Genomic DNA, 27,808 nt, shown 5'->3' on the forward strand with positions numbered 1-27,808 from the left:
TTTATATTTTAGCATTTTTAATCTGCCATAAATTGCATCCACTGCAGTACATCTCTATTCATTTTTGTGCTCGTTGAAGCATTATTTGTTTCTTGCTTGTACATAGTTTATGTAAGTCTGATTAAGGTAGGTTCTAATATTGTTCTTGATGCATCTTATTCAACACTGTCTAGCCTAGATTTCCAAAAGAGTGACATTTTGCTCTTGTGCCTTATTCTTAATGAAATGCTCCGAATGCAGAAAAGCTGGTAAATGTACAGTATGTATATTACAGCATTTTTAAGTTTAAATAATGCAATGAAAGCAATATTTTTGAGAAAAATACATTATTTTATACTAAACAAGATAAACATTACTAGATATTAAGCATTCATAAGGGATGTAATCTATGTTCATTTATATTTTTTAGGGTGCTTTATTTGCAAAATTTGGAATATGAACAGTATCTATTAGTTAATGTAGCCATCTGTAGTCCTTTGCCGGAGGATAGGCAATGAGCAAGGTGAATTTATATGCTTCAAAAGAACACAGCTGGCTGACGCTAGAATTTCTTTCCTACACACTATGAAGATGTTTTTTACTAAGTAATAACAACAGAAGAAGGACAGCCTAATGTTTCCTTAAGATGAATAAATCTCCCCCAGTTTTGTAGAGTCTAGTCTATGTTGCCTAATTCAAAACTATATTTTAAAAAGATATGAAAATATCAAGAACTTGTTGAACACCTATAGGTACTATAGTCTCCTAATTATGTATTACCCCTATCATACTACTGAGAATGTCACTGGCCACAGTTCAAATGTCACTGGTTCCTATAATGAAACAGAAAAGCTGAAGCGTTAACAATTTAGCTTCTTTTCCTGCTTTTATTGTAGCGTTTCTGAAGTGGCAGCTAGTAGTTCCTGGATCTGGTAGGGAGGTCAAGGAGACAGGGCCAATAAGGTCACATGGGTGCAACCAAGGAGGCTAGTGTATCAGTGAGGCCAAATTGTTCTGGTTTTCCTCCCATCCTCTCTTGCAAAAGTGTAGACATAAAAGCATTGGAATTGGATAAGTTCGTAGCACCTCCCTAAACTGAAAAATGTCTAGCCTTGGGATGAAAAGGGGTCCTTGCTGTCACACTTTCGAGTGTAGGTTAATGTCACAATAACTATACATTACTCAGAAATCAGCTCCACTAAATTCCACATCCACTACATAAAGTAAAATAAATGGAGAAAAGACTTACAGTCCATAAATCTGGGGAGCAATCTCTAGCCTGTTCAAATGCATGTAGAGTTCGATATCGTGTTTCTTTAGCAAATGATCTTGAATCTGATTTACTTTCGCTACTATAGCAATTGATGGGCCTAGATCTTGTGGTCTAGCAAACGGAACAGGTGTCATCATTGCATCTTTCTCCTAATGAAAGAACAACAACAAAGTGAAATGTAAAATGAACTATACTATTAGAGCACATTCTAATACAAAATTTTAGTAAAGGTCCAGTTTGTATGTAACCTGAAACTACAGTTAAAAATAAACTATGGTTTAATGAGAAAAGGTATGGGGCCCATTTTGCTCCTCTGACATTCCTGTCTTTGATATGCTGGGAGGAAAACAAACCTGAGGCTGGCTTAGCATTGCATTCGAACCAGCGCTCATGTTTTTTTCTCCAAATAAACCAGGAGCAGAAGTCAAGGTTTACTTAGCTTACCAATCATACTTTATTTTGGGGAAACAAACCACAAGTGCAAGCTCACACATAGCATAAATCCAGTCTTTGCTTCCAGCACAGCAAAGAGAGAAGAGGGGAACAAACTGGGCATGCAATTAGCAGAATGCACCTACACTTATTCTTGTTAAATCATAGTTTATTTTTAATTATTGTTTAATGTGATTGGTAAACCAGACAAATATCCAATTGTTGGAATGCAGATATTACCAACATATTATCTCCAGCAACTGAGGGGGTATTTTTTTTCATAGACAAACATTCCAGACCAGAATGTCATTGGTGGGTGGGTGTATAAATTTAATCTATGAAGATTGACATCAAAATACACCAAATACACCAAAACAAGGACCATGAAGTGGGGGAGGGGGGAACAAACAAAAATAACAGCGAAACTGCTGAAATTTCTTATTTTGCAATGACAGTTGGGAGGTTTCATAAAATCCAATTACACATTCATCTAATGAATAGAAGAAGGTAGGCAGAATTGTACAGTCCACTCCTTATCACTTAACCACAATTAAAGAGATCCCGCAATACTACATTTGCCTAAGGTGGGCTGAAGGTTTGGGGAGACTCTCAGACAAGATACCTCAGGAAAAAGCACTTCAAAGATTTTGTTTCAACATATTTTAGAAATGTTAACTCCTGTCTTATTTCCTATTATACCTCTGTTCTTTAATAATCATATTCTACAAGTTCAAAAAGTACTTGATTTTTATCAGCATGTACCTTTTGACTGTCGTGCTCATAGGTAGAAAACCAGTGTTCTGCTGTTTTCATAAGATGGATGAACATAGCACTAAAGACAAAAGTTTTTTGATAAGTACTTTGATTAATAATAATACAAATATAATAGAAATGTAACAGAAACACGAAATTATCAAAACTTACTAGGCATCATGCTCCAGGTATTCAGGGTTCAAAAGAGCTTTCATTTCCTCACTGCTTAGAATAACAAAAACATGTAAAAGTTTATTTCTGGAAGATTTTAAGCTAAGTTATAGAGGAACTGCAAGTAAGTACAACTAGCCTTTGTAATTAAAAAAGTAACTCCACTGAAGACAAATGAAGTCCTTACTCTCTCTAAAGATCAAAAACAAATTAGCTGCCTTGTCTGCACTACAATGAAGTAACCATCTAATTATTCCAAATAACAAATTACTGGGTGCCACAATGTATTATTTGAATATGCTTGATCCAGAATAATTGATCACTCCACAATCTATCACTGTTCGTTGAAAACAAAAAATATTGTTACTGGTCAAATACACAATTATCAAAGCAGTAATTTATTTTAATAGAATCTATTTTTATCACATTTTAGCAGCAATTAATCAGTGACGACACCTCTTATCCATTTTCTTCTCTGGCTACAGCTCTAGAAGGAAATAAGCGGCGGTATTATGCACAAAACATGGTTACTATGAAAAACCTTGACACTTTCTTCCTGCATACATTGGCCAGGATCCAAAACGCTATGTGTGGAACACCACATGTGCCAGCGAATGTCCCATCCTACTTCTTGCTGCAGCCCCTAGTGCATGCTGAAGTGCTTGCATAAGGGGTTGTTTGGACCCTGGCAATGATAAAACACTCTAATGATCCATATGTTATTTTGTGCAACAGCAGTTTTATATCCTATGCTGTATATGAAGATCTTCCCCTCTCACCCTGCGGAACAAATGGCTGTTGATATCAGGAATGATTCTCTGCTGGGAGGGTAACTTGCTTAGTGGGTTGTTGTTGTTTTTTACACTCAAGCAGTATATTGATTTTTGTGTGTGGTTAATTTTGTTAAATAAATAAATAAAACAAAACAGGATGCTGAACTAGATGGGCCTTTGGCCTGATCCAGCTGGGCTCTTCTCTCCTTACTACGTAGCCTTTTCCCACCAACAGAATTTCCTACCTTGGGGATACAGAGGACTAAAAGGTCTCTGGACCAGGTTAACGGACCTCTCTTTAAAGAGTGGTACTGATATGTCTTTTACCTGATGTCATGTCATTGTTGAAACATGGCTTTTGACTATTTGCATTACGTTGCAAACTGCATGTGGTGCTTGTTGATCCACATACTGCTTGAGATCAATACCCTAATAATTTGTTTTGTATGGAGAAATGCAAGATACCCACCTTGGTTGTGCAGCTTCGCTTGCATGTAGATAAGCTTGGTGGTCACAATGCAGAATAAAGACAATTGGTGCTAGGAGTTCATGCATTCCCTACAGCAAAATAAAAATCAAGACTTTATTTCACATGCCTGGGATTTCTACATCAGCACCAATTAAGCCAGAAAAAGTTGTCTTAGCATAAAAATGATGGCTATCTAATAGTTTTATTGTAAATGAAACTAATACTAATTGTTTACTCTCCTATACAAACAGGAACTCCATCTGATTTTTTTTGTATGGAACAAAAAATTAGTAGACCACAATTCATTACTCAGTAGTTACATCAATATTTATGTGAATAATTGTTTTACTTAAACATTGGGCAGTTAGGAGCTATCTTGTGAAGACACACATAGAGGATAACTGAGAATGGTATCAAAAATTGTTTCCCAAAATTGGAAAATCAATGATTGCTATAAAGTACAGAATTATTTACAAACTTTTAGAAAATGGGATTAGAAGGAACCTAAGAGAAATACATTCCAATCCACTCAGCTAAGATGAAAATTCCATATCCGCATAGCTTAAAACTAGTGATAATGGATAATGTCACATAAGATGGGGCCCAATCCCTTCTTAACCCTGTTAAGCAGATCTGCTAGACCTATTGGCTAAATTTGCTCAAAAGAAAATTGTTCATTTTATACAGGTTAACCAACACAGTATCACAACTTTGGTTATGAACATCTAAAATGCTTCAGAAGAAACGGCAAGAAATGGGGGTACTTGGTTGATGGTTATTTCTTTAATGTTACAGACAGAAATAATTTTCCTTCCATGTGTATGTTTAAATGTAAACATTAAAAGCAGAAGGTACTCTGAAAGGTTGGAAATAGATAATATAAAACCTGTCATTTTTGAAAAAATGTTTAGAATAAAAAGAGTGGAAAGAGAAAATTTATATATTGGGTAGGCTGAGCACATCTTTTTATTTTTTCAGTTTTAAATTGTCACTAGTTCATAATGTTAAATGCACTCTTTTGAATACAAAAGAGAAATTTAAACCTTCTCTAAATTTTGCTCATTCCAGTAACTTGCATACTCAGTCATAAAAATATCGTGAGGTCATATTGGAAAGACTGCTTATGAACAGATATGCTAGGATAAGGCTTCCAAAAGAAAAAGAAATCAATAATGACTGGGCATCTAGCTCCTATAATACCTTTGAGAATCCCAGCATTGTTAATAAAAATAAAAGCTTGGCTCAGCAGAAGCTGGTGGGGCATCGTTCACAACTGAACAGGTCAAACAACTATCAGGTACAATGGAAGACTTAGTTTTGATTAGCGCTATTCAGTCATCCTCTTTCACTATTACTTAGCCACATAGAATAATAGAATTGTAGAGTTGGAAGGGACCTCAAGGGTAAATCGGTCTACGCAACTGCAATGCAGGAATCTCAGCTAGATCATACATGACAGATGGCCATCCAACCTCTGCTTAAAAGCCAGCCCTAGAGGAATGTGGGGTTGGGGGGGGGGGACAAAGGAAGGCACCCCTAAGGGCTCCAAAGCAAACACAACTGACTTCCCATGGGCTCCTCCCTTTCAGGGAACCTGAGCAGCACTCCTGGGCATTGCAGGAGTAGCCCAGAAGAAGAACATACTGTCCATGCTCACAGGCATCATTTTACAGCCCCACTGTATCCCAGGGTGGGCACAGAGGAGGACCTTAGCCTGGAGAGAAGGGGGAGGGGTGCAGGGCAGCAGCTCCATGCTATTTGCCAGGCGAGGAGGGAGGAGAAGGAGGCAGAAGTGCCACAGCAGTCAGCTCAAAGGAAGCAGGGAGAGAAAAGGAGGGTAGGCGGAGTTGCTAGGAGCATGACAGGTATTGCTAGGGGTGCCCAATGGCTGATGCCTGGACACTTTGTGGCCTCTGCTAGTCCTGCTACTGACCACTTCTTGGTCTCTTCCAAGGGTTTTTGCCAGCCAGGCAGGGAACTGCCCACAGAATTCAATGGAGAGATGCTTCTCGTGGGAAACCAGCAGCGGGTGGCAATATGCGGGCGGCAGCAAGCTGTGCCGCCTCTCTGGATCCAGCTGTCTGAGGCAGCTGCTTCACTCCACCTCATTGTTAGGTCGGTGCTTCCATGATCTGACTGTGGTTCAAGCCTCAGTCAACACCAGGACTTCCTAGGGACCAGATGAGGCCCATCCAACCCACTTGACTTCCCCTGGATGGTCAGGATGGTCAGACTCTACCTCTTCAAGCTTCTGCCACCTGTTGTCCTGATCCAACTGGCCCCTTTAGGATGTCTCCACAGGGCTTATGGCAGTTATACGTGCTCAGTTCATGCACAGAAAATGCTCCGCTATGGTGCCACGGCATACCTTGATTAGCCCTTACCCTAGCCTTCTGCTATGAAGTTTTCAAACACAGGTCTCCAGCAACAAGGGCCAAGTGCCAAGCGACCTACATCACCAGGGTAGCTCTCAGGAAGAGGGAATTTCTATTTTGTTATTTGCTGCACTACAGAGCCACCCCCAGAATGGGTTTGCCATTCAACCTGACAGTTAAAAAGATAATCTGGAACATAGCAATAGATAAAATAACGTGGGTATCAACCGCATTGTGCTAAGGGGTTAAGGTGAAGGCAGAAATGCAAAAAGAGAGAAAAAGACAACAGTGAGAGTGGCGAAATTATAATTTTAGTTCCTTCTTTGTAACATTTCTGGCATAATAAACATGTTTTGAGAGAGGAGCTTTCAAAGTTATATGTTGCAATGATACACCAGTTAGGTCTACATCTCATGAATTTAAATATGGCATGTAATTTCTTAGAATACAATGACCACAATGTATTTTTAAATCAAATCAAAAGCAATTTGATATACAGTGACATTTCTATGTGCAGTACGCTGTGATGTATGTTTTCCAGAATATTTTGAACTTTTTTTTGGGGGGGGGGGTGGAATCCTATGCAAATTAGGATAATTCACACAGGATGATTTGCATTAGAAGAAATTCAGTTGCATCAGAATTTTTTGTGATGCCCTAGAGTTTAATTTAATTTAACATTTTTATTTTACTTGTATTCAGTAGAGAAAACAAAATATTTGAAACTGACAAGCTTGCCTTATAATGTGTTTGCAGTTGTCACCCATTCATTGTTACTAATGAATGTATGAAAAGAAAAAATTTCCGTGGAATAATATGGCACTGCCATATCACTGGTAGTATATACATTTTTGGTCAAAATATATTATGTTGTTCAAATATACAATAATATTGAATACAACTCCACCATAAGGGGAATATGGCCCATCACTAAATGTTGGGAGCCACAGAAGGATCTGAACGTCTCTCAGCATTCCTGTGCAACCTGGAAGCACCTCACTGCATAACCTGCTGATCTCATCCATATTTACTCCAAGGTAAGTTACGCTGGGTTCAGGATTGCTTACCCCTAGGAAAGTATGCTTAGGACTGAACCCGAAGAAGTTTAAGGCACACACTGGATACAATTAACACGAATAACTTAACACAGGCATAGGCAAACTCCGGCCCTCCAGATGTTTGGGACTACAATTCCCATCATCCCTGACCACTGGTCCTGTTAGCTAGGGATGATGGGAATTGTAGTCCGAAACATCTGGAGGGCCAGAGTTTACCTATGCCTGACTTAACACAATAGCTTCAGATGATTTGCAACAAATATTGATTTAGGAACATTTTGATATGATTCTATTCGAAACTTGATTTTCCTTGTATGTTCATAAATCTCAACTCGTATTTGGAAAAGGTAAGAAGAAAGGAAGGAAGCTGCCTCTCCTAGAAACAGTTATTGCATAGCAATTCTATGCATGTTAAGTGTGATCAGTGGGGCTTACTCCCAGAAATGTGTGCATAGGATTGCAGCCTAAAATGTTCTGAGAAAAGCCACAAATCGAATGGATTTGAAGTAAATAGCCCTCCAATCGCTTTTGCAACTGGGGTCTGTTATGTAAAAATGGCAACAATGTATTTGTTGCCAAACAATATACTGACTGAATGGAAATTAAGTTAGCCTTGTGTGGTTTTCAAAGTTTACAGGAAGCATTAACAGCTTTCTGGCAAAGAGCAGCATTTAACCCTTTTTGTTGCTGGGTTGTGGCATCTCTCCATCAGTCTCTGCTAGAAAATTGTTGTTTGATTTGCAGTGAGAGAGAGGGGTAGTGTGAAGTGTTAAAAATAGTAATTTTTCTAAAAATAGTGCAACCCAAACAAACAGCAGGCTGGCTCTTTCACTGAACCTCCTCTCCTCATCGGATATCATCCTCATTCATTAAAAGCATTGTAAATCCCATGGAGGGCTGATTGCACCCCAGCTTTACTATTTAAAAACAACAGGGGCACCACCCCCGCCATCTCTAGCACACACACAATTTTCTCTCTTTCAGCATCTCAAGGGCTTTCCCCGCTCCTATACTCCAATGTAGTCCAATTTTCTTCTCCAAAATTCCTTCCGACAAGTCAGCCAACATGCACTAAGCTTCAGTAAAAACCACCACATCATCAAAACCTTTCCATCAGCCATGCAAAGGTGCAGCGAATGGATGCAATTCAAGGTTTGTTTGATTTTTGCTGGTGCTGCTACTGAGCACTTTGAAAACGAAATGTTAGTTATTACAAATGCAGAGTTTGAGGGGCTTCCCTCTTCAGTCGAAGGGGTTAACTAAATAAGTAGAGAGACCTTTTGTCTCTGCCCCCCCCCCCACATCATCACAACAGGACAGATTCCCTGAGGTTCCCTTCCCTTCTCCATCCCACCCAGGCAAGGCAAGACTCCCCAAAGGTGTGAACTTGCTTTCCTGTCCACAAGGTAGTTGCTGCAGGATCCCAGGTCTGCTTTGCTCCAAAAGGCAGAAGACAGTTTATCAGCAAGCAAGCCCCAGCGTTCCCTTGCCCTACTGTCTCTTCATTCTGATTAGTCAGAGTTGTGCAGCAGAAGGCTTCCCATTGGAAGGGAAGCCTGCTCTTCTTACACATCACTGACCAATCAGAACAAACTGCTGAAGCATGTTTGTATATCCACCAGTGGAAATGCTGTAAATTTGCTGCTGATGAACTGCCTCCTTTTCCTGACCGATGTTTGTGGCCCACAGTAGTAAGACTGTGGTCCAGTTCTAACTACTATTACAATTATTAATTAATATGCTGTCTACTGACAAATTAGGCTTCTAACCTGTATAAACACCGATCAGATTTTATTAGAATACACAATAAAACAATCCCATTAAAAATAGTGATTAGAACAGGAGACTCGGGTCTAAAGACTGCCTTGTATGAACTGACATTGGGAATCACTGGTAACGGTGCCAAAATGCTGAATAAGAGGCAAAAATGCTGCTCCGATTGACTTTTTGCAGGATTCAGGCACAAGGTTGGAGTGCATAGGTTTGCAAATTGAGCATAAAGAAGCATTCCGCAGGCCTGGCGCCGTCAGTGCCATACATCTTGAATGTAGGGAATTATTTGAAGCAGTGGCATTAAGGTATAGCTTAATGAGCTATCCCAGCGGTGAGTTATACATTAATTAATAATCAATTAAGTAATAATTAATTTATATATAGCTCACTGCTGGGATAGCCGAGTCGCTAGAACATGCAGCTCTTTATTCAGGGTCATGGGTTCACAAGCCCCATGCGGGGCAAAAGATTCTGGCATTGCAGGGGGTTGGACTAGATGATCCTCAGGGTACCTTCCAATTCTACAATTCTATGGCTCTCTGATATTATTAGATTGAATTAAGACAGTCAACCTATCCAGTAGAATAATCAAGGCCAATGAAGTCAAAGCAGGAAGTGGCACTGAAATTAATAAAAGTAAAAAAAAAAAAAAAACACCTTCAAATTTATAGAGCACTACTCTTTACTGTTGTAGTTAAAATCTGTTAGTTTTTAAGTGCAGTTATTAATTTATTCAGTACAAGTATTCAGCGCAGATATATTTAGTGCTTTATCCAGTCCCTTTTAGCCCTAGATCAGCCATCTTCTAAAATCACTGCAATGTGGAAATGACACTCTTCAAAAACAGAGGTGAAAAAGTTTTCTTTGTTAACAGCCTGTAGGCTCACGAAATTGAACCTGTTCTTTTATCTGCCGATGTTCATTTAGCCCACCAAGCAGTCTTTATTAAAGCAGAGGCACAAGGCAGTCAAAGTTCATTAATACCATTTATATAATCTCTGCAGTTTCAATTAACTCAGCAAGACATTCTACAACATGATAACAGTCTCATTAATTCAATAAAATCCCATAACTATTAACAATATGGTCTATGTTAAACGGGGTGTCACCTAGAACAAAATAATAGCTTTAACAGCTTGTGAGGAAACTCAAAGTTTTTTTAAATAAACCGGATTTGACTAAATACTCAAGCCTTATGCAGTAAGGTATTATTTTTTAGTAAAGGATTTTTTTAGTAAATCTATAAGATTTTTCAGCACAAGAAGAGGATAGTTAAGCTGTACCAAAGAAGGAAATATTATTTGCCTGTTAATTTACTCGGAGTGTGATTCTTGTGCTACTCTCTCTTTCAGTAGAAATTTGTTATATTCCCTGAAAACAAGCAAGTTGGGTTCATCTCTTTAAGGAATGCCCCACATCACAGCTCCTCAAGGCAATTTTCAATTATTCATGTGACTAATGGGTTGGATCAAATAAGTCCACTTCAGATAATATTTACATAGACAATATTTTACCTAATATTTTCCTCATGCTTCACCAAGTTATAATGTTCCAAGTACACCATTTTTTCATATACTCAGCCAATGTTTTATATGGTTGGATAGCAGAGTGAAACCAGGCTGGGTTTAGTTCTTAATCCCACTAACAATCTGCATGGGAGGTTATTGTGTGGGATACCCAGTGTGATATAACGGCTACAGAGCTGGACTAGGACTTGTGAGACCAGGGTTAAAAATCTCACCTCAGCCATGACGCTCACTGGGTGACCCTGGGCCAGTCACCATCTCTCACTCCAACCTAACCCACAGTCTAGCTGTGAGGACAAGATGAGGAAGGAGAGAGCCATATATAGCATCACAAAAATGTAAGAACATAAGAAGAACCTGAGCACTCTCTCTTCCTGTGGCTGCCAGAAGCTGGTAAAAGGTAAAGGGACCCCTGACCATTAGGTCCAGTCGTGACCGACTCTGGGGTTGCAGCGCTCATCTCGCTTTATTGGCCGATGAAGCCGGCATTTGTCCGCATTTGTGGCCAGCATGACTAAGCTACTTCTGGAGAACCAGAGCAGTGCACGGAAACCGCCATTAGCGGTACCTATCTACTTGCACTTTGACGTGCTTTCGAACTGCTAGGTTGGCAGGAGCAGGGACCGAGCAACAGGAGCTCACCCCGTCGTGGGGATTTGATTGGCAAGTCCTAGGCTCTGTGGTTTAACCCACAGCGCCACCTGCATCCCTTGAGACACTGGTACTCAGAAGCATTACTGTATCCAATCAATAGCCGCCAATAGCCTTCTCCTCCGTGAATCTGTCTAACTCCATTTTAAAGCAATTTTGGAAAATACCATTAACACTGAGGACTGTGGACCCTGTATTTCAGTGATTTTGTCCCTACCAAGAGGGCCTATTTCAGAAAACAGTGCTGGGAAATGCTCAGCCTTACAGCATTTGTGCTGTAGACTCTTTAGCAGCTGTATGAAGCTACTCAGGCATCCCCGGATTTGGTCTAAGGTGGTAATCTCTATTTTTCTTTTACATTTAATTCAAGTAAAAAGGCAGCATTGCCTAACCGGTGTCTGGGATGAGTAGTAGACTAGATGAAGGTCAATAAGAGTAAGTTAACCCTAAGCAGCTAGACAAAACCAGATTTTTAAACACTAGGTAAAGGTACGGGCCAGTCTTGACAGACTCTAGGGTTGCGCGCCCATCTCGCTTAAGAGGCCGGGGGCCAGCGCTGTCCGGAGACACTTCCGGGTCACGTGGCCAGCGTGACAAAGCTGCTCTAGCGAGCTGGCACCAGCGCAGCACACAGAAATGCCATTTACCTTCCTGCTATAAAGCGGTACCTATTTATCTACTTGCACTTAAGAGTGCTTTCGAACTGCTAGGTGGGCAGGAGCTGGGACCGAACGACGGGAGCGCACCCCGCCACGGGGATTCGAACCGCCAACCATGCGATCGGCAAGTCCTAGGCGCTGAGGTTTTACCCACAGCGCCACCCGCGTCCCTTACTTTTTAACACTAGGAATGTGTTATTGCGGCTTTCCCCAACCTGATGCCTTCCAGATATTGCTGGACTCCAATACCCATAGGCCCCAGCCAGTATGGCCAATGGTCAGGGAAGATGGGAGTTGTAATCCAACAACATTTGGAGGGCACCTTCCAATATACCTGATTCAGAGGGTGGAAATCTACAAAACTAAAATGATGAAGATATTATGTGTTACAGAATAGCTGGGAACAGATAAGCTTCACTGTATGCATTTAAAGTAAACTAGCTTTGTTGATAAACAACTTCTACTCAACTATACAACTTAGCCTTTGGCTGTGAACATTATTTTTCTTTTAAAAAGTTTCCAGATAAATTCACATTCAGACTTTTCAAGCAACTTACTCTGGAAGAATCATCTTAAGATTGTTAAAATCTTCCGAAGTGCATGCTCAGCTTGAAAGCTTTTCTATTTTCAACATGACATACACTAATTAAAAAGATCAACTGAATTTATAAATGAATTCATTTGTATCATTTCTGCAAGCCTAACATGAACACTGCTGAAAAGTCTTTTTCTCACTAGTAATCTGTTTCAAACTTTTTTCTGCAAGTCTGCAGCACTTGTACACTATTGGTAAATGTATCTTAAATTGCTTGCATCATATTCCATGGTATTCTCTTGTTCCATGGCAGAAAAAATGCCATTCATTTATTTCTTACTTACTTGACTACTTGATTGCTAAAGTTGAAGCAAACAAGTCCATACTTTGGGTTGGATTCAGGCAAAGTTACTTACACTTAGCTCTCACTGAAATCAATATGAGTGCAGTTAGGTCATGACTAACTTATCCTATTAATTTCAGTGAGACTCAAGATAAACTTATCCAGTTCACCTGGGAGTAAGTTTTACTAAATTTAATGAGATTTACCGTATTTTTTGCCCCATAAGACGCATTTTCCCCTCCAAAAATGAAGGGGAAATGTGTGTGCGTCCTATGGGGTGAATGCAGGCTTTCGCTGAAGCCTGGAGAGCGAGAGGCGTCGGTGCGCACCAACCCCTCTCACTCTCCAGGCTTCAGGAAGCTATCCGCAAGCCTTGGGAGCCCGGCGGGAATGCCCACCGGGCTCCCAAGGCTTGCGGGCGGCAGCCTGCAGCCCGAAGCAAGGGGCGCGCTCCGGAGCACACCCCGTGCTTCGCGCAGATGTCCGCAAGCCTTGCGAGCCCGGCGGGAATTTTTTTTTTAATTTCCCCCCCAAAAAACGAGGTGCACCCTATGGGCCAGTGCACCCTATAGGGCGAAAAATACGGTACTTCTGAATTGACATCTATAGGAATCTGTTGTTAGTCTTGATCTAATCCATTTGCAGAAGCTAAACAATTGTCCCTTTGGTACATATATTTTTAATTTATGAAGAGCAGCAGAGAAAGCTTTCATTAGTTAATAAGTAATAAAAAGTTTTTAACCTTTAAAAAGTTGGAAGTAGGATTTAACAGCATTGAAGAAAACAATCTGAGGGAATGTCTTATCTTGAGTAGGGAGCATATGTGCCTGAATGGTTTGCTTTCTTTACCACACAGCTAACAAGCAGTTCTTTGATTGCCTGAGCCATCACACACAACTTTGGAGATAATAAAACCTATATTATTGTTCAATCAATTGTCAAGCGTGTAGCAGGGGGAAAAACGTTGAGGCGATGGATACCACCTGTACGATAGTTTCATTACCTGTTTGTAAAGTAACTGCTCATTTTCCCGAGCATAACAGAAAAGAACATCTGTAAGAATCTTTCTCACATTCTCTTCTTGGAAATACTGCATTTCAGGAAACCTGAAAAAGAAAAAAGAAAAATACATCACTTATACATACACCACAATGCTTCCTAATATGTCTTCGGTTTCCTGATTCCCAGTCTTTTAAAAAGCAGTCTTACAATCTTTTATCTTTCTTCCACTCCACAAAGCTCTTACAGGTATCATATTTATCTTTTAAATGTTGTTATAAATGACACGTTATTAACTATATTACTTAGAATATTCCACTGCTTTACACAGGTGGATTTCTGAGAGTGATATCAGCTGTGAGCAAAACTGCATCGACATGTGATTTGTGTGAGATACAAGTGAAAGAACAGCAATAAAGAATAAAAATATCAGTTATATAAGGACACAGTCAGACATAGAATGATGGCAGCCTGTTCACATGGAAGCAAGTTCAACAGAAATAAATTGTGTTTGCTTCCAAGCAAATGTCTGGTCAGAATCAGGGAACAGGGCAAGTAGAAGATTCAGAAAGAAAATCTCCCCCTCCCTCCCTGTGAGTAAAACGAATTCTAGGTAAGAAGCAACTTTGTGAGTTCCTTCAGTTAATTCATGAAAAATAACCAGTCATATAGACCTTGTAAATAGGAAACTGAATTCTATGCCAAAGTGAGTGTAACACTCTTTTTTACAATGCCTCCATTAACTAGCACAACTATCCAAACTTTAATTCCCCAATTATAACTTAGATAGTTATATAATCTTAAACATCCTGAACTATTCCCATTTAAAAACAAAAAATACCATCTGTGAAAATTAACATGAAAGCATACTTAGATTTTAATTATACATCTAACAGCATAAATGCATTTGAAAATACTGCTTTGGCACTGTCATACAAAATAAAGCAATAAGGGTTGTCAATATTTCCTGTGCATTGTTTTATTTTTTGCCTGCCAATTCTATAAATGGAAAAGGTATCAAAATGAATTTTGCATTGTAAAACTCATGCAAACTATTTTCTCATCTCAAATAACAGTAAAGAGTGATGCTACAACTAGAAAAGTAACATGCCATATAAGAAGTAATTGAGATGAATTGGAGCTACTCAGTGCAATCATTGTTCTAATTCTGACAAAATATTTTACGGAACTGAGTTCCAGCTTTGATAAGTTCCTTAACAGGAATGACCTAAGGGCTAAAGAGATGAAAGAATAATTACAATGGTAATAAGGAAGATTTTTAAAAAGCATCTCCGACAGTAGGAAAGTAATACACAAAAATAGAAATGCTAAATTCCTCTGAATGACATTTCTCACTAATTACACATCACTTTTTATTGATTAAGTGTTAAGAATTACAGAAAATCATCTGTTCAATCTTGTATTATAAACATAATTTAGTCACAAGATCTGTCAGTTCCTCTCATTCTTTTTTCTTTCTCACTGAAACCATTTAAAACACGCAATACCTCATAATATTAATTTATAATAAACCCACTTCAATATCTCCGAGATGTCTCTTTGGGATTCGAAACCAAGAGAGACAATATTCCCTTATTGATCTAGATTATTTTGAATACTGTATTTTTCTTGAAGAGCCTGTCATTCTCTTGGGCAACAATCATGTCCATGTTGTATCCTCCAAAATACTGCTCTAAATTCTTATGAAGGCCAGATTTTACCCAAAAAGTGATTTAGAACTTTGAAAAGCTATTGAAATAAATGTATGGTCCTGCGTGCTGTATCTGGCCCACTACCGCCTTTTACTGAACTCACGTGCATAAGCTCTGCCAACAAGTACCAGCTTATCGGTCAGATTTTATTTTGGGAGGTGAAAAAGGGAAGCAAAAGCTGACCACCATCTAGTTCCAGGTGTTCCAGCTGAGGTGGCCACACCCTTCCTTACCCTTCACCAAGGGGCTACCTAAGTATCCTCTTGTCCTGAGGGAAGGAGAGAATGAGATTCAACCACCACCTTGCCCTTGCTTTCAAAAAGACTTTCCCCTTTTTTTATAGAATGGTAGAGTTGGGGGGCACCACAAGGGCCATTTCGTCCAACCCCCAGCAATGCAGGAATCTTTTTGTCCAGCGTGGGGCTCCTTCCCACGACCCTGACATTAGAAATCTTATGCTCTACCAACTGAGCTATCCCAAGCTCTTGACAGTACAGCATTAATTAACTTCTGCTGATTGTTTTAACCTTTTTATGTAAACTGTTTTCTGAGCTCCTCTTGAAAAGCAGTATATAAATATTTTAAATAAATATAGAATGATAAATAATACTGGGTAGGTGAGCTGGATGTTGCCTTACAGCCAAAGGTTGTCTATCTACAGCAATGTTTCACAACACTTACGTTCTTGTCACATCTTGTTCAATCATTCCTCGAAGTTCTTTATCTTGGAAAAATTTGTTCCAAAGACTCTGCAAAAGCACAGACATTCACATGAAACACGGAATAAAACTGATGGTCTATGTAAAAAGTTTGTACAAACTGGAAACATGTTGCATTTGGGCTGCTTAAAAGAAGGCAATATTAGTGAATATCAGACTTTGGGAAGTTTTGATCAAGCTGCATTTTTCCATAAAGCCTCAAATGATTGGCTTTTTTCTATCATAGAATCACAGAGTTGGAAGAAGTCCCTGAAGGTCCTCTAGCCCAACCCCCAGCAATGCAGGAATAAGCAGGGGGGGCCATATGGGGATCAAACCCACAACCCTGGCATTATCAGCACCACGCTCTAGCCAACTGAGCTGAATGTCATGGAACCTAATATTATCATAGCCCCCCCCCCCCTTATTTTTAGTTTGCATAAATACATTAAAACATTAGAAGTTGTAATACTAAACATTGCTGGTGTGTTTTCTGCATCACTAAATTGTGACTTTTACATGCACATATACTTTACAGGTTGTTTTTTTGTGGGGAAGAGGAAAGTTGCAATACAATGATGTCACACCACATGCTTTGTATCCCTAGACCAGAGGTGGCTAATCTGTGGACCTCCAAAATCAGCTGGACTCCATCTCCCATCATCCCTGACCACAGGTCATGTTGGTCAGGGTTGTTGGGATTTAAGAGTGCAATAATAGCTGGAGGGCCACTGCTCCTGCCCTTGACTAAGGAAAAGAAGAAGAAGAGGAGAGGCAAGGCTTCTTTCTTTGGTGACAGCCAAATGTCTCCTGCCATGTTTAAATCAACGTGATGGTGAATCTACAACAAAACATTTACAGAGCCGCTCAATAACTATATTGTCCAATTAAGGTCAACAGCCATTCTTGAGATATTTTTACAATTCCACAGCTGCAAACATTTGCAGAAGGCCTTGATCAGTATTCATGCAAAGCTTAAATAAAATGGCTTAGTTCACTAGAAACTAACAGAAAGCGAGAAGCTTCCCAAAATGTCTGTGGGTACGTGGTCACTGGAGAGTCCAATATCACCCTCGAAGCACTGTATGTTGCTTTAAAAATAATATGACATGCTAGTTCAACATGCAATGCATCAACATTATTGGTTCCACTTGATATTCACTGGAAGAATTAATCATGGTATATTCAGCTGTTTTTAAAATTGCAGAAATGTTTAAATAAAAGAGCTGATGACTAACATTTATTTTAAATGAATAAGAACAGGTGGCAACTCTCGGAGAGAATGAAACAAAGTCCCAGCTCTGATCTCTTGCTCATCAAGGCATCATCAGCTGAAAGTGATGAATACTCAGCATGCTCCACTTTTGGAGAAGAGCATCTTCAGCTCCTTTTCGTCTGTTTAGAGATGGTATATCAAGTGCCATAGGCTTGCTTCACTTGGCTACTTGAATAGTGGACCTAAAGGTGAATTTGAATAGAGGCTGAACAAAAAAAATTCCCTAGATGCAAATGGGAAAAAGAACATCTATAGCTTGCATGAAACTGTGTATTTATATTGGGAGTGATAAGGGAGTGAGTTCACACAATGCTGGCTGCTGGATGATGCAGATACTGCAACAGGCTTGAAGGATTAAACAGCCCCCTTGCTTAATGGTTGTCAACCTGACATTAGATGCTTGGGCCCTCAAAAAATCCACTTAGGAATCTTTTGAAATTGGACCCTGGTCTATGTCAAACTTCTGGATGTTGAATTTCTTACTGATGCTGACTCTGAATATACGCTGCCATTTGATTTATCTATTTTTTCTAGCTAATCATGTTATAGTTCAGCAGTAGCCAATGTAGCCTCTTCCACACGTTGTTGAACTCTCATAAACTCGGATCATTGGCAATTATCTCTTATAGTCGTCATAACTAACTTGTCCCACTGATTCAAGTGAGGTTAAAGCATGTCTAAGAGGAAGGCACATTTGGCAAATCCTCACCATGATCAACTCCCGCTCAGAAACCTATGTCCCCACTGTGGAAGGATGTGTGAATCCATAACTGCCTCCACAGTAACCTATGGACACATTGTTAAGACAATATTCATGGAAGACAATCCTACTCAGCTATGAGTGATCACCAAAGAAGAAGAAAGCATGACTAATTTAATCTGATCCAACCCTATGATTTCTATATTTTTTCTGGTTTTAAGTGTTTTTATTTCCTTTCCCCCCTTTTAGATCTTATTTCCTATTTTGATGCTAGGTGTTAAGTTTGAAGGGTTGGCTGATAGAATATTATTTTTTTACATGATGAATGTACAGATCCTTTCCTACTGAAATTCCCAATTCAGTCACATCCTTGAGCTACTATCCACTTCAGGCAACTATGGGAACAAACAATAACTCTGTGTTTGTCACACCGCTATACAGTGTCACAAGTACTGTGAACTATGATGGTAGGCCATGATACATTTAAGATGTATACTGTGTTATCTACTGCTATTTTTCTTGAAAAAGAGGTGCCAGAACTCATGATTGCCTCCCACGTTCTCTTTAGAATGGCAATAGCACCCACCTGAAAGGTGTCAGAACTGAGTTCTGGTGAATTCCAGGTGACAAAAAGGCCTGGTGTTATGTCCTTTCCTTTGGATCAGGAGAATGCATGTTAACCACCCGAGCTGACACTATCTCCTTTGACTGTGACATCTCAGTAAAGTGAACACACTTTACCCTATAATGTAGTACAAAGCAGTATTACTGAGTTCACCATGAGAGCAGGAATTTTGCTCCATGAGAAGAAAACAACCCACAAGCTGACATGACCTGGGTGCCAGCATTTTCAGTGTCAAGGCACACCAAGCTGCAACCTCATTTCATCTCTTTTGGATTAGCTGTCCATATCAAGGATACTTCTACTCTTTACTTGATGAAGAGCATTGGAGGTTTTATTGCATGCTCCGGATATAATATGAAATAAGTTATAATTACCCCTTCATCCTGTGAAAGTGGGTTGTTGATCATCAAGTCTTGTTGTCCAGCTTTTCGAGGATTCGTAATATGCTGTGAATAGGAATTAAGACCTTTAGATTCTCTATTAGACATGCGGAAAATATTGAGGCAGAGGGAAGGAAATATGTCTGGATTCAACTTACTATTTCTTTAATCTTGTTATACAGTGTTCTTAATTTTGTTGTTTTACTGATCCATTGACTTCTGTCAGAGGGGAGAACATTCAGAAACAGCTGCAGATCAATGAAACATTGGTTGGTTGGTTAGAAAGACAAGCAAGTTATATTGACGTAGTGACACTTTCTTAACAGAATCATATTTGTAATTTGGAGCTTTGGTATTTCGTGGTAGGATATAGTAAATTGAAATAACCGTGGTGTGCATGTTCAAACGATTCACTGAAAGGCATCTGCCAAAGATGTTAAGCCCTCAAACAGGATCCTCTTTAATACTTCTCACTTGTGCAGTATCTTTGGTATATTTTGCATCATATTGTGCTATCTAATGTGATATTGTAAATAAGCTGCCTCAACAGGTTAATCATATATTCTGACAGACCATATCTGCTTCACTTGTCAGCTCCACAGACTCCTTGCCTGTTGGCAATTGACCTGAGCAGCCCCTCCTACTTTGCTTAACCTAATCCTATAGGAAGGTTGCTTAGGGTTCTTATAGTCTCATCCCATAAAAAGAAAAGGATATACAGAACTATTTTAAAAGCAGGGATGACTGATAAATCCTGATTGAAGATCTTAAAGATTAGTTGCACTTTCAGTGAAAAAAATACGACTTTGATCAAAAATTTCACAATGAAGCATGCCCAAGTGAAATATAATTGACATAAATCCTTCAATATGAACAGTAATTTAGTTGTAAGGTATTTCAAATCATTAATTGTTCTGTGAATTATAAAAATCACCAGAAGAACATTGGGATGGAATCTTTCAAAATTCAGTTGACTCTTTACATCAGCAATCTTCAAGTGCATCAGGTAATACGTTGGTATATTACAACTACAAGCTGTAAATAAATATTTTCTTCTTACCTTCCAACAAACACTACGGAACCTGCTGCTTCTCAGCTGCCCATTAATCCCCTTCAGCCGTATTGTTGCCAAGTAATTGTTGTTTACAAATAATTCTTCCCATTCTTTGCTACATGGAATGAACAGGGGGGGGAAGAACTTTTAAAAATTATTATTAAAGACTTAGCTGACTGTGAAGCAATATAACATGAAGTAATTTTGGGTAAACAAAAGGAAAGGAAGTTTTAAATGTATATATTTAGCAGTGTGCTATTTCTAAACGCATGGTTGTCTTTTTGGACACATTTCTTCCCTGGATTTAATGAATATGTAGATCACTATAATTATGCCAGCTACTGAAATTCATAATGTCTGTGGAGGCTATTCCATTTCCTCTAAAATGTTGGTACTGCAGTTCAGTGAATAAACAAGAAAAATGAATATTAATATAAGCACATTTGGGTTTCAACCATAGATAAAGCAGTACCTATTTGAAAGAATACCTAATTTCAAAATATGGTACAAGGAAGTATAGTGTTGACTATTATTTCTGCACATGACACATTTGCCTAAATGAAGCCTCTTTTCTACATAACGTCAAGCTGGGCAGTTAAGCATAATAGAAGATGACTTCCGTTAACTTTTAGTGCTGTTTACTACTGCAGTCTCTTCCACTTCTTTCTACATGATCAGTCTTAAAAATTTAACAGGTGCTAGCAAATTTTTAAAAAATAAATTTTAAAAAACCCCTCACTGTATAAACTGTTAAAGGCAAGCTTGAGTACCTTGCAGTACCTACGGCTGACTAGATAAACAACCTAAATATGCCTCCTAGGCACAAAGACACCAGGGGCCTAACACCTGTGCTTCATTAATGTACAAGTAAATCTACTCTACTGGGAAACAATTGGAAATTAATTGTCCCAAACCATTTAGTGAATTTGAATACAAGAATTAAACTATATTTTCTCTATTTTCCACTGAACTGAATCTCTAGAACAATACCACCCACCTGAGGATCTAAAGTGAAATAGCCCAAAGACTTCCTTGAGTCACTGAATTAACAAATATAATTTGACTAAAACAAAAACAAAGACAAACTAAAACTTCTTCTCACATAAGCAAAATCAGAGATTCCTTGGTTTGTGGGAGGAGGTGAAGGTAGGTCATGAAGTAAAAGCAGGCTATGCCTCAGTTGCCACATTTGGTGAAAGTTAAAGGTTTATGGTTTTTCTTCCTCAGATAAAAGTATGAATGGTAACTCAGACCAAACATTGGTTACATTTCTTGATTTGTGTGGAGTAAGACAAACCAAGAGCCTGGGTTCAAACACAATGCTAACTCAAAGTGGTGCCTCAGCAGCGGAAGGAGGCAGCTACTATCGCCTTTGCTCCTGACCTGACCATTTGCTCATTCGTGCTAAAGGTTTGCCTCTGTGTTCCACAAGAACCAGGTCACTGCTAGGATTCCAGACTGGGCAATGTACTTGTTGGACAAAGTAATGTGCAACTCCTAGAAAAACTTTTGCAGGCTAAGCTTTGTTCTGATCAAGCAAATACAATAAAGAATCCAGACATATGTTTAAAAGAATTGGGGCATACATCAACATACTTTACAAAACTATTATAATCTGATAAACGACATAAAAGAAGAAAATGCAGAAAGCAGAAACCACTGTTGCCAGCTATTTGTTCTGTGGAAGGAACAAAACACGCCTAATAAAAATGTGTGTTTTACCAAGTCTTCTAACTAGAAAAAATGTGGTTTTTTTGCACAGCATAGTGTCTGAAACTTTTATGGGAAATTTAGCAGAAATGTAAGAGTTGCAGATTAGTAATGCCAGCCAGAGACGTTAAAGCCTGGCCTCAGAAACAGGAAGAGCTTCAGCATTAGGACTGCAGGTGCCAAGATCAACCAGATAAACACTGTTATCTATAATTACTTCATTTTTAGCTTAAATCACAGGTAATGAGGGAACTCAGTCTCGAAAAGGCAATTAAGAACTGTACACAGTCTTTCTGCTTTTTGTACAAAGAAAAATATTTTAGAAATTGTTCAAAGATTGATCCATTTTAATTCTCCTAGATTTATTTAAAAAAAATAACATGCAAATAATTACTAGTAGTACAAAGGCAAACAGTTTACAAGAGTGTAGGACATATTTGTTACTGACATTGGTTAAAATAATGAACCACAAAGCCATACAACCATCTAGCAAAATTAAAAATTATCCAATATATCATTTAAGTATCCCTGGTATTTTTATTATGTGGCCATTTCATAATTTTCATAAAACTTTATATACAAATAGTCTATATGTGTACATTTAGCAAGAAGAAACTAGTTATTCCTCATATACAAAAACAATCTGACAAGTTAAAATAATCTCATGCTCTATGAGAAGGCAGGTGAGGGGCCATAGAATCGAGAAGAACCACTCCATGGTAGAGATGGCGGCAGAATAGCACATCTCCAGGACAGCAGTGAAAAGCTTCACTGATGCCGCTGTCCCAGTAGCAATGTCCTGAGGGTGGTGGGGGTCAAAACAGGACATTCTGAAGGTGTGTCAGAGGACACGACAGCTTTGCAGGTTCCTAAGCCCCTTCACTCTCCCAAAAGGCTCCACAAGAAGCCTCAAAACCATGTCAGTTCTGGAGCTGGCATAATTTATTCCCATCCATTGCTGTCAATGGGGGGGGGGGAGCAGGGAGAGAAATGAAACAGGGGAGGCCACTCACATCTCCCACCCTGACCACCATGAGTCACCAGGGATTTGAGTAAGGCAATTGCTTCCTATAGAATCTGTGCCCCATGCTCCCCTGCAATAGATCACTCAGCTAGTCTCTCTGGTTCTCCAGTGCTTAGAAGTCTTGAATTTTGGGCAGAGGAATTTAATAAACAGCAAAGAGCAAAGTGGCTTTTAAGTATCAATGTTCAGCATATGGTTGTCAAGGGTTGAGTGTGGAGGTGATGAAGCATCTATTTTATTTTTTCTTAAATTGACATTTCTCATCTGATTGACAGTGATGGGCATTTCACTCCATTCAGATAAAGGGTGCAAATATCCAGAACAGGGAAAGCCAATATGCTGCCGTTGAAATATTTTGGCTACGACTCCCATCATACCTGGCCATTGGCCATGTGGCTGGGTCTCATGGAAGCTGTATAAATCTGAAGACTACCACATTGTCAGCTTCCACCTTTCTATATCAATGGTAGCCAAAGAGCCAAACATGAATCAAACTGGAACTACTTTTGCCCCATTGTCACAAATGTAGGGCATGGGATCAGAATTGAATCTGATGGTATGACACTAGGGAGCAAGCAATACTGAACACAATATAATCCACTTATGAGTAAACATACACAAGATTGCACTGTAAGACACTAAAACTTTATACGTTCACAAATCAACAAGATGCAGTCCCCAAACCATTTAATGTGCTGGATGCTAACAACAGACAATGGGTTGCCAACATTTTTGGACAAGTGAGCAACAATTTTGAATTCTGAGGGTTAAGCCAGAGTCAGTCACAGAATGGCTGCCATGGAAGCACAATATTAGAGAGAGATTGCTGCTTCTTTGACCCCACACCCCTGGCCCAACAACCTCATGCTTACCATGAGAGGTCAGCAATGTCCTGCTAGCCCTGATTATGAAGATACAACTGTTAAGGCTCAATAACCAATTTTTATCATTGCCAATCCTGTACAAACTTACCTGGGATTAAGTCTCATTAAACACAAAGGGACTTCCTTCTGAATAGGCATGTGCAGAATTAAGATAATGCTTTATTATTAATAAGCGCTTGGCTTTAAGTCCTGCATAGCACGAGACATGCCTCAGCCTTTTAGCAAAGTTTTCACATTTGTATTTGCTATTGGAGGGAGGAGGGTGAACATCTACACAACTTGTTTAGCTGTATTTGTGCAGAAAATAACTTTTAGGGACTACCTGATCTCAGATGAACCCACCACAGGAAATATGGATCCTGGTTACTAGGAAAAAGGGAAGAACGAACTATGGAGATACAAAGGACTTATTTGAAAGGAATAAGCTGAAGCAGGAGAAGTTCACTAAATGAAAAATGAAAGCTGCAGGTATTTAGGACCTGAGGGATTCCTACTGCCTGCTGTCTAAACCACTCATTTATGGATCATAGCTCTGGCTTTAACTTTACTCTTAAGTCAGGTACTTGAAGACCAGGACTCAGGGTGCTTTCACATCTGTGTGTTAATGCGCACAGATCTGATTTTCCATGTGCCCTTTTGTGCACATTAGTTCACACATGGGAACTTTCAACTGAATTCTATTTCAATGTTTCTCATCTACGCTAGTGGGCTGCACTTGATGAGATGTAACGGCACTGTGTGTTGCACCCCCAAACCCCTCTCCCCTCAAGGACTACAGTGGTGCCCCGCAAGACGAACGCCTCGCAAGACGGAAAACCCGCTAGACGAAAGGGTTTTCCGTCGCGGAGGCGCTTCGCAAAACGAATTTCCCTATGGGCTTCCTTCGCAAGATGAAAGCCCATAGGGAAATCTCCGGGACAGTGGGGAAGCGCAGCGCCTCTTCCCCACTGTCCTCGGACCTCCTCCCGCCGCCAGGCTTTGGAAGGCTGCTCCGAAGCCTGGCGGGGGGCGGAGAGGTTTTTTAAAAACCCCGGGACAGCGGGGGACTTCTCCGCTGTCCGGGGCGATTTTAAAATGCTGCCGGGCGGCAGCGCTGACGCCCGGCAGCATTTAAAAAAAACCGGGACAGCGGGTTTAAAATCGCCCCGGGCGGCGCGTTTCTCCGCTGTCCCCGACGGCTTTTGAAGGCAGGCGGGGGGAGCAAAGACTTTCGCCCCCCGCCCGCCCTCAGAAGAGGTCCAGTACCTCTTCTGAAGGCTGGCGGGGGGCAAAAGCCCCTGGGAAGGCAGGCAGGGGGGACAAAGACTTTTGCCCCCCGCCAGCCTTCAGAAGAGGTCCTGGACCTCTTCTGAAGGCTGGCGGGGGGCAAAAGTCTTTGTCCCCCCTGCCTGCCTTCCCGGGGGCTTTTAAATCGCCCCGGGACAGCGGAGAAGTCCTCCGCTGTCCCGGGGTTTTTTAAAATGCTGGGGGGTGGGAAGAAAAGCCCTTCATCCCCCCCCCCAGCCTTCAGAAGAGGTCGGGGGACAGACTGTCCCCGGACCTGGTCTGAAGTCGGTTTCCCTAGGAACGCATTAATTGATTTTCAATGCATTCCTATGGGAAACCGTGCTTCGCAAGACGAAAAACTCGCAAGAAGAAAAAACTTGCGGAACGAATTAATTTCGTCTTGCGAGGCACCACTGTACTTCTCAATTCTCCCTAAATTCCAGATTGTTGAGATCCATTGTGGGCATATGCACATATATTTGTTTACCTGTGCATGTGGGATTTTTATTTTCGAGATACAAATGTTCTGATATTTCAGATTTGCACAGAAAGTGAGTTTTAAAAGTGCACAAATGTGTGTGTTGTGGCCAGACCTACTAAGGAACGTCTCACCAACAGCAGGTGGGGTTGATAGATGGAACTCAGATAAACACCACCACACATGTAAAGCAAAAGAAATGGGTGAAATAGACAAGTTGTTTGAATAGTGTCATGTGATGCAATAGCTGCAAACACTATTCTCTGATAAAAAGAAAAATAACTTTAAAATCTATTAACCACAGAGTTACTGAAAGATTCTGGCACCTTTGTCTGCTACAGGATACTTGAAACTAAAATTCTAGTATTTGCAATCATCTGCAGACTCCCGAACTACTAAACTTGGCCAACAACTTGCTTGTGGTTCTGCAGCAGATGTTCTTGCTTTTAGGTCACTAAAAACCTTATGGACTAGTTTCACTCTCCAAGGAGGAAGTGCCAGCATGATTAAGATCTGAAAAAGCACAACTCAACACCACCAGAAGCGTGGTGCCATTTATCTGTCAATTTCAGTCACACTGGCACAAAGATGATTTGAGCTTGGAGTTTAAATGAATCCTGATAGCATTATTGCAGTGCATTACTTAGGCCCACTGTGCTTAAGAACTTTTAATAAATATTTTAATTCACACTCACTTTAGTAATGAACAATGGCCATCTGTGTGTGTGAGATGGTACTTGTTAAACTTTAAAAACCCACGACAAAGACATTAACATAAAGCACATAAGATATTAAAGGAATGGTGGGATTTATCAGAATAAATGGAGCTGTTTTGAAATTATAGCTACAGAAGCGAAATGACTCCAAAACACCAAGTATTATTTTTCTATTTACTATTTTTTAATACTATTTTTTGCTTCTTGGAAAAACTTCCATGAATGCTTCCACTAAAGTAGTTTGTAGAAATAAGAGATGAAGAGGCAACTGCTCCAGTTTTCTGGTTCTTTTCCTCTGTTGACAATATTAAAGGTCAAAGGCAAGAAGCAGCTCTTTAGCAGAGGTGTTGCGTGTAGGAACTGGTTCCTGCCATCTCTGCTTGTCCTAGAAGGAAAAGATTCTTAAGATTCTTAAGCACCAAAGTACTTATTTGGCTCCCTGCATGTCCTGGTCATAGAAGCCAAGTCTCTCCTGGATCATAGAAACCAAGTCTCTCCTGGATCTACTCCGTACTTGGGTTCTAAGCAAGGGAGCAACAACTATGTGATTGACCACAATAGCAGAGAGTGAACAACAACACATATGGTGGCACAAGGTGGGCTGCTCATACAGTCTTCTGTCTCTGACCTTTATTTCATCCACTAATATCCCATTAAGGCAGGAGACAGAGTCAATCATACTGCATACATTAATGGCTATATTTCCAGGTCTGCCATTTCTCACATGTCTGTGACTGAAGTTACTAGAACCCACTAGAATTATAAGAAGGCAATATAAGAGAAGTCCTCTTGTTTGAATGGGGTAAGTAACAGGAAGCAGAGACCAGGACAGTTTTTTCCAATGGAGGAATGTAGAAAGTGCTGATGATACTAAATTGTTCAGGGTCATTAAAACAGAAGTGGATTGTGAAGAGCTCCAAAAGGACCTCTTCAAACTCAGTGAATGGGCGGGGGAAAGGCAAATGTGATTCAGTGTAAACTAAAGTAAAGTGATGACTGTCAGAGCCAAAAAACCCTAATTTCACATATACGCTTATGAGGTCTAAACTGGCAGTGACTGACCAGGAACGAGACCTTGGGGTTGCAGTGAAGATGTTGACTGAGTGTGCAGCAGGTGTGGAAAACACAAATTCCATGCTGGGGTCATTAGGAAAAATCTGTGGTGTGGCCGCATTTCAAATACTGTGTACAGTTCTGGCTGCCTCACCTCAGAAAGGATATTGTAGAGTTGGGAAAGATTCAGAAAAGGGCAGCCAAAATGATCAAGCAGAAACTTCCCCTTGAGGAAAGGCTGAAGCACTGGGGGCTTTTTGGTTTTGATAAGAGACCAGTAGAAGGTGACACGATAGAAATATATAAAATTATGCATGGCATGGAGAAAATGAGTCAAGGAAAGGTTTTCATCCTCTTTCACAACACTAGAGCTTTCGGACATCCAATAAAGCTGAATTTTGGAGGGCAGGCAAAATAAAGTACTTCTCCACATAGCACATAGTTAAACTATGGCATTCACTCC

At 40.0% G+C, this 27,808-nt stretch overlaps 1 protein-coding gene across 9 annotated transcripts in view; it reads right to left on the bottom strand.

The window, feature by feature from the left end:
- The window catches only part of TBC1D5 (TBC1 domain family member 5), a 286,484-nt gene that overhangs the window by 133,077 nt on the left and 125,599 nt on the right, over window positions 1-27,808 (bottom strand). For 7 of the 9 annotated variants that reach the window (XM_028750607.2, XM_028750600.2, XM_028750602.2 and 4 more), the window contains exons 5-13: window positions 20,221-20,329; window positions 19,319-19,408; window positions 19,155-19,226; window positions 16,163-16,230; window positions 13,774-13,876; window positions 3,851-3,939; window positions 2,609-2,662; window positions 2,447-2,516; window positions 1,229-1,401 (exon numbers count right to left, since the gene is read on the bottom strand). In XM_028750607.2, the coding sequence (XP_028606440.2) occupies window positions 1,229-1,401; window positions 2,447-2,516; window positions 2,609-2,662; window positions 3,851-3,939; window positions 13,774-13,876; window positions 16,163-16,230; window positions 19,155-19,226; window positions 19,319-19,408; window positions 20,221-20,329 (828 nt within the window). The remainder of the gene's footprint in view (window positions 1-1,228; window positions 1,402-2,446; window positions 2,517-2,608; window positions 2,663-3,850; window positions 3,940-13,773; window positions 13,877-16,162; window positions 16,231-19,154; window positions 19,227-19,318; window positions 19,409-20,220; window positions 20,330-27,808) is intronic. The other 2 variants (XM_028750605.2, XM_028750603.2) reach the window with 1 other exon arrangement.

The sequence above is a fragment of the Podarcis muralis genome, chromosome 12 (genome assembly GCF_964188315.1).
Source record: "Podarcis muralis chromosome 12, rPodMur119.hap1.1, whole genome shotgun sequence".
In the NCBI taxonomy this organism is placed as follows: Eukaryota; Metazoa; Chordata; class Lepidosauria; order Squamata; family Lacertidae; genus Podarcis; species Podarcis muralis.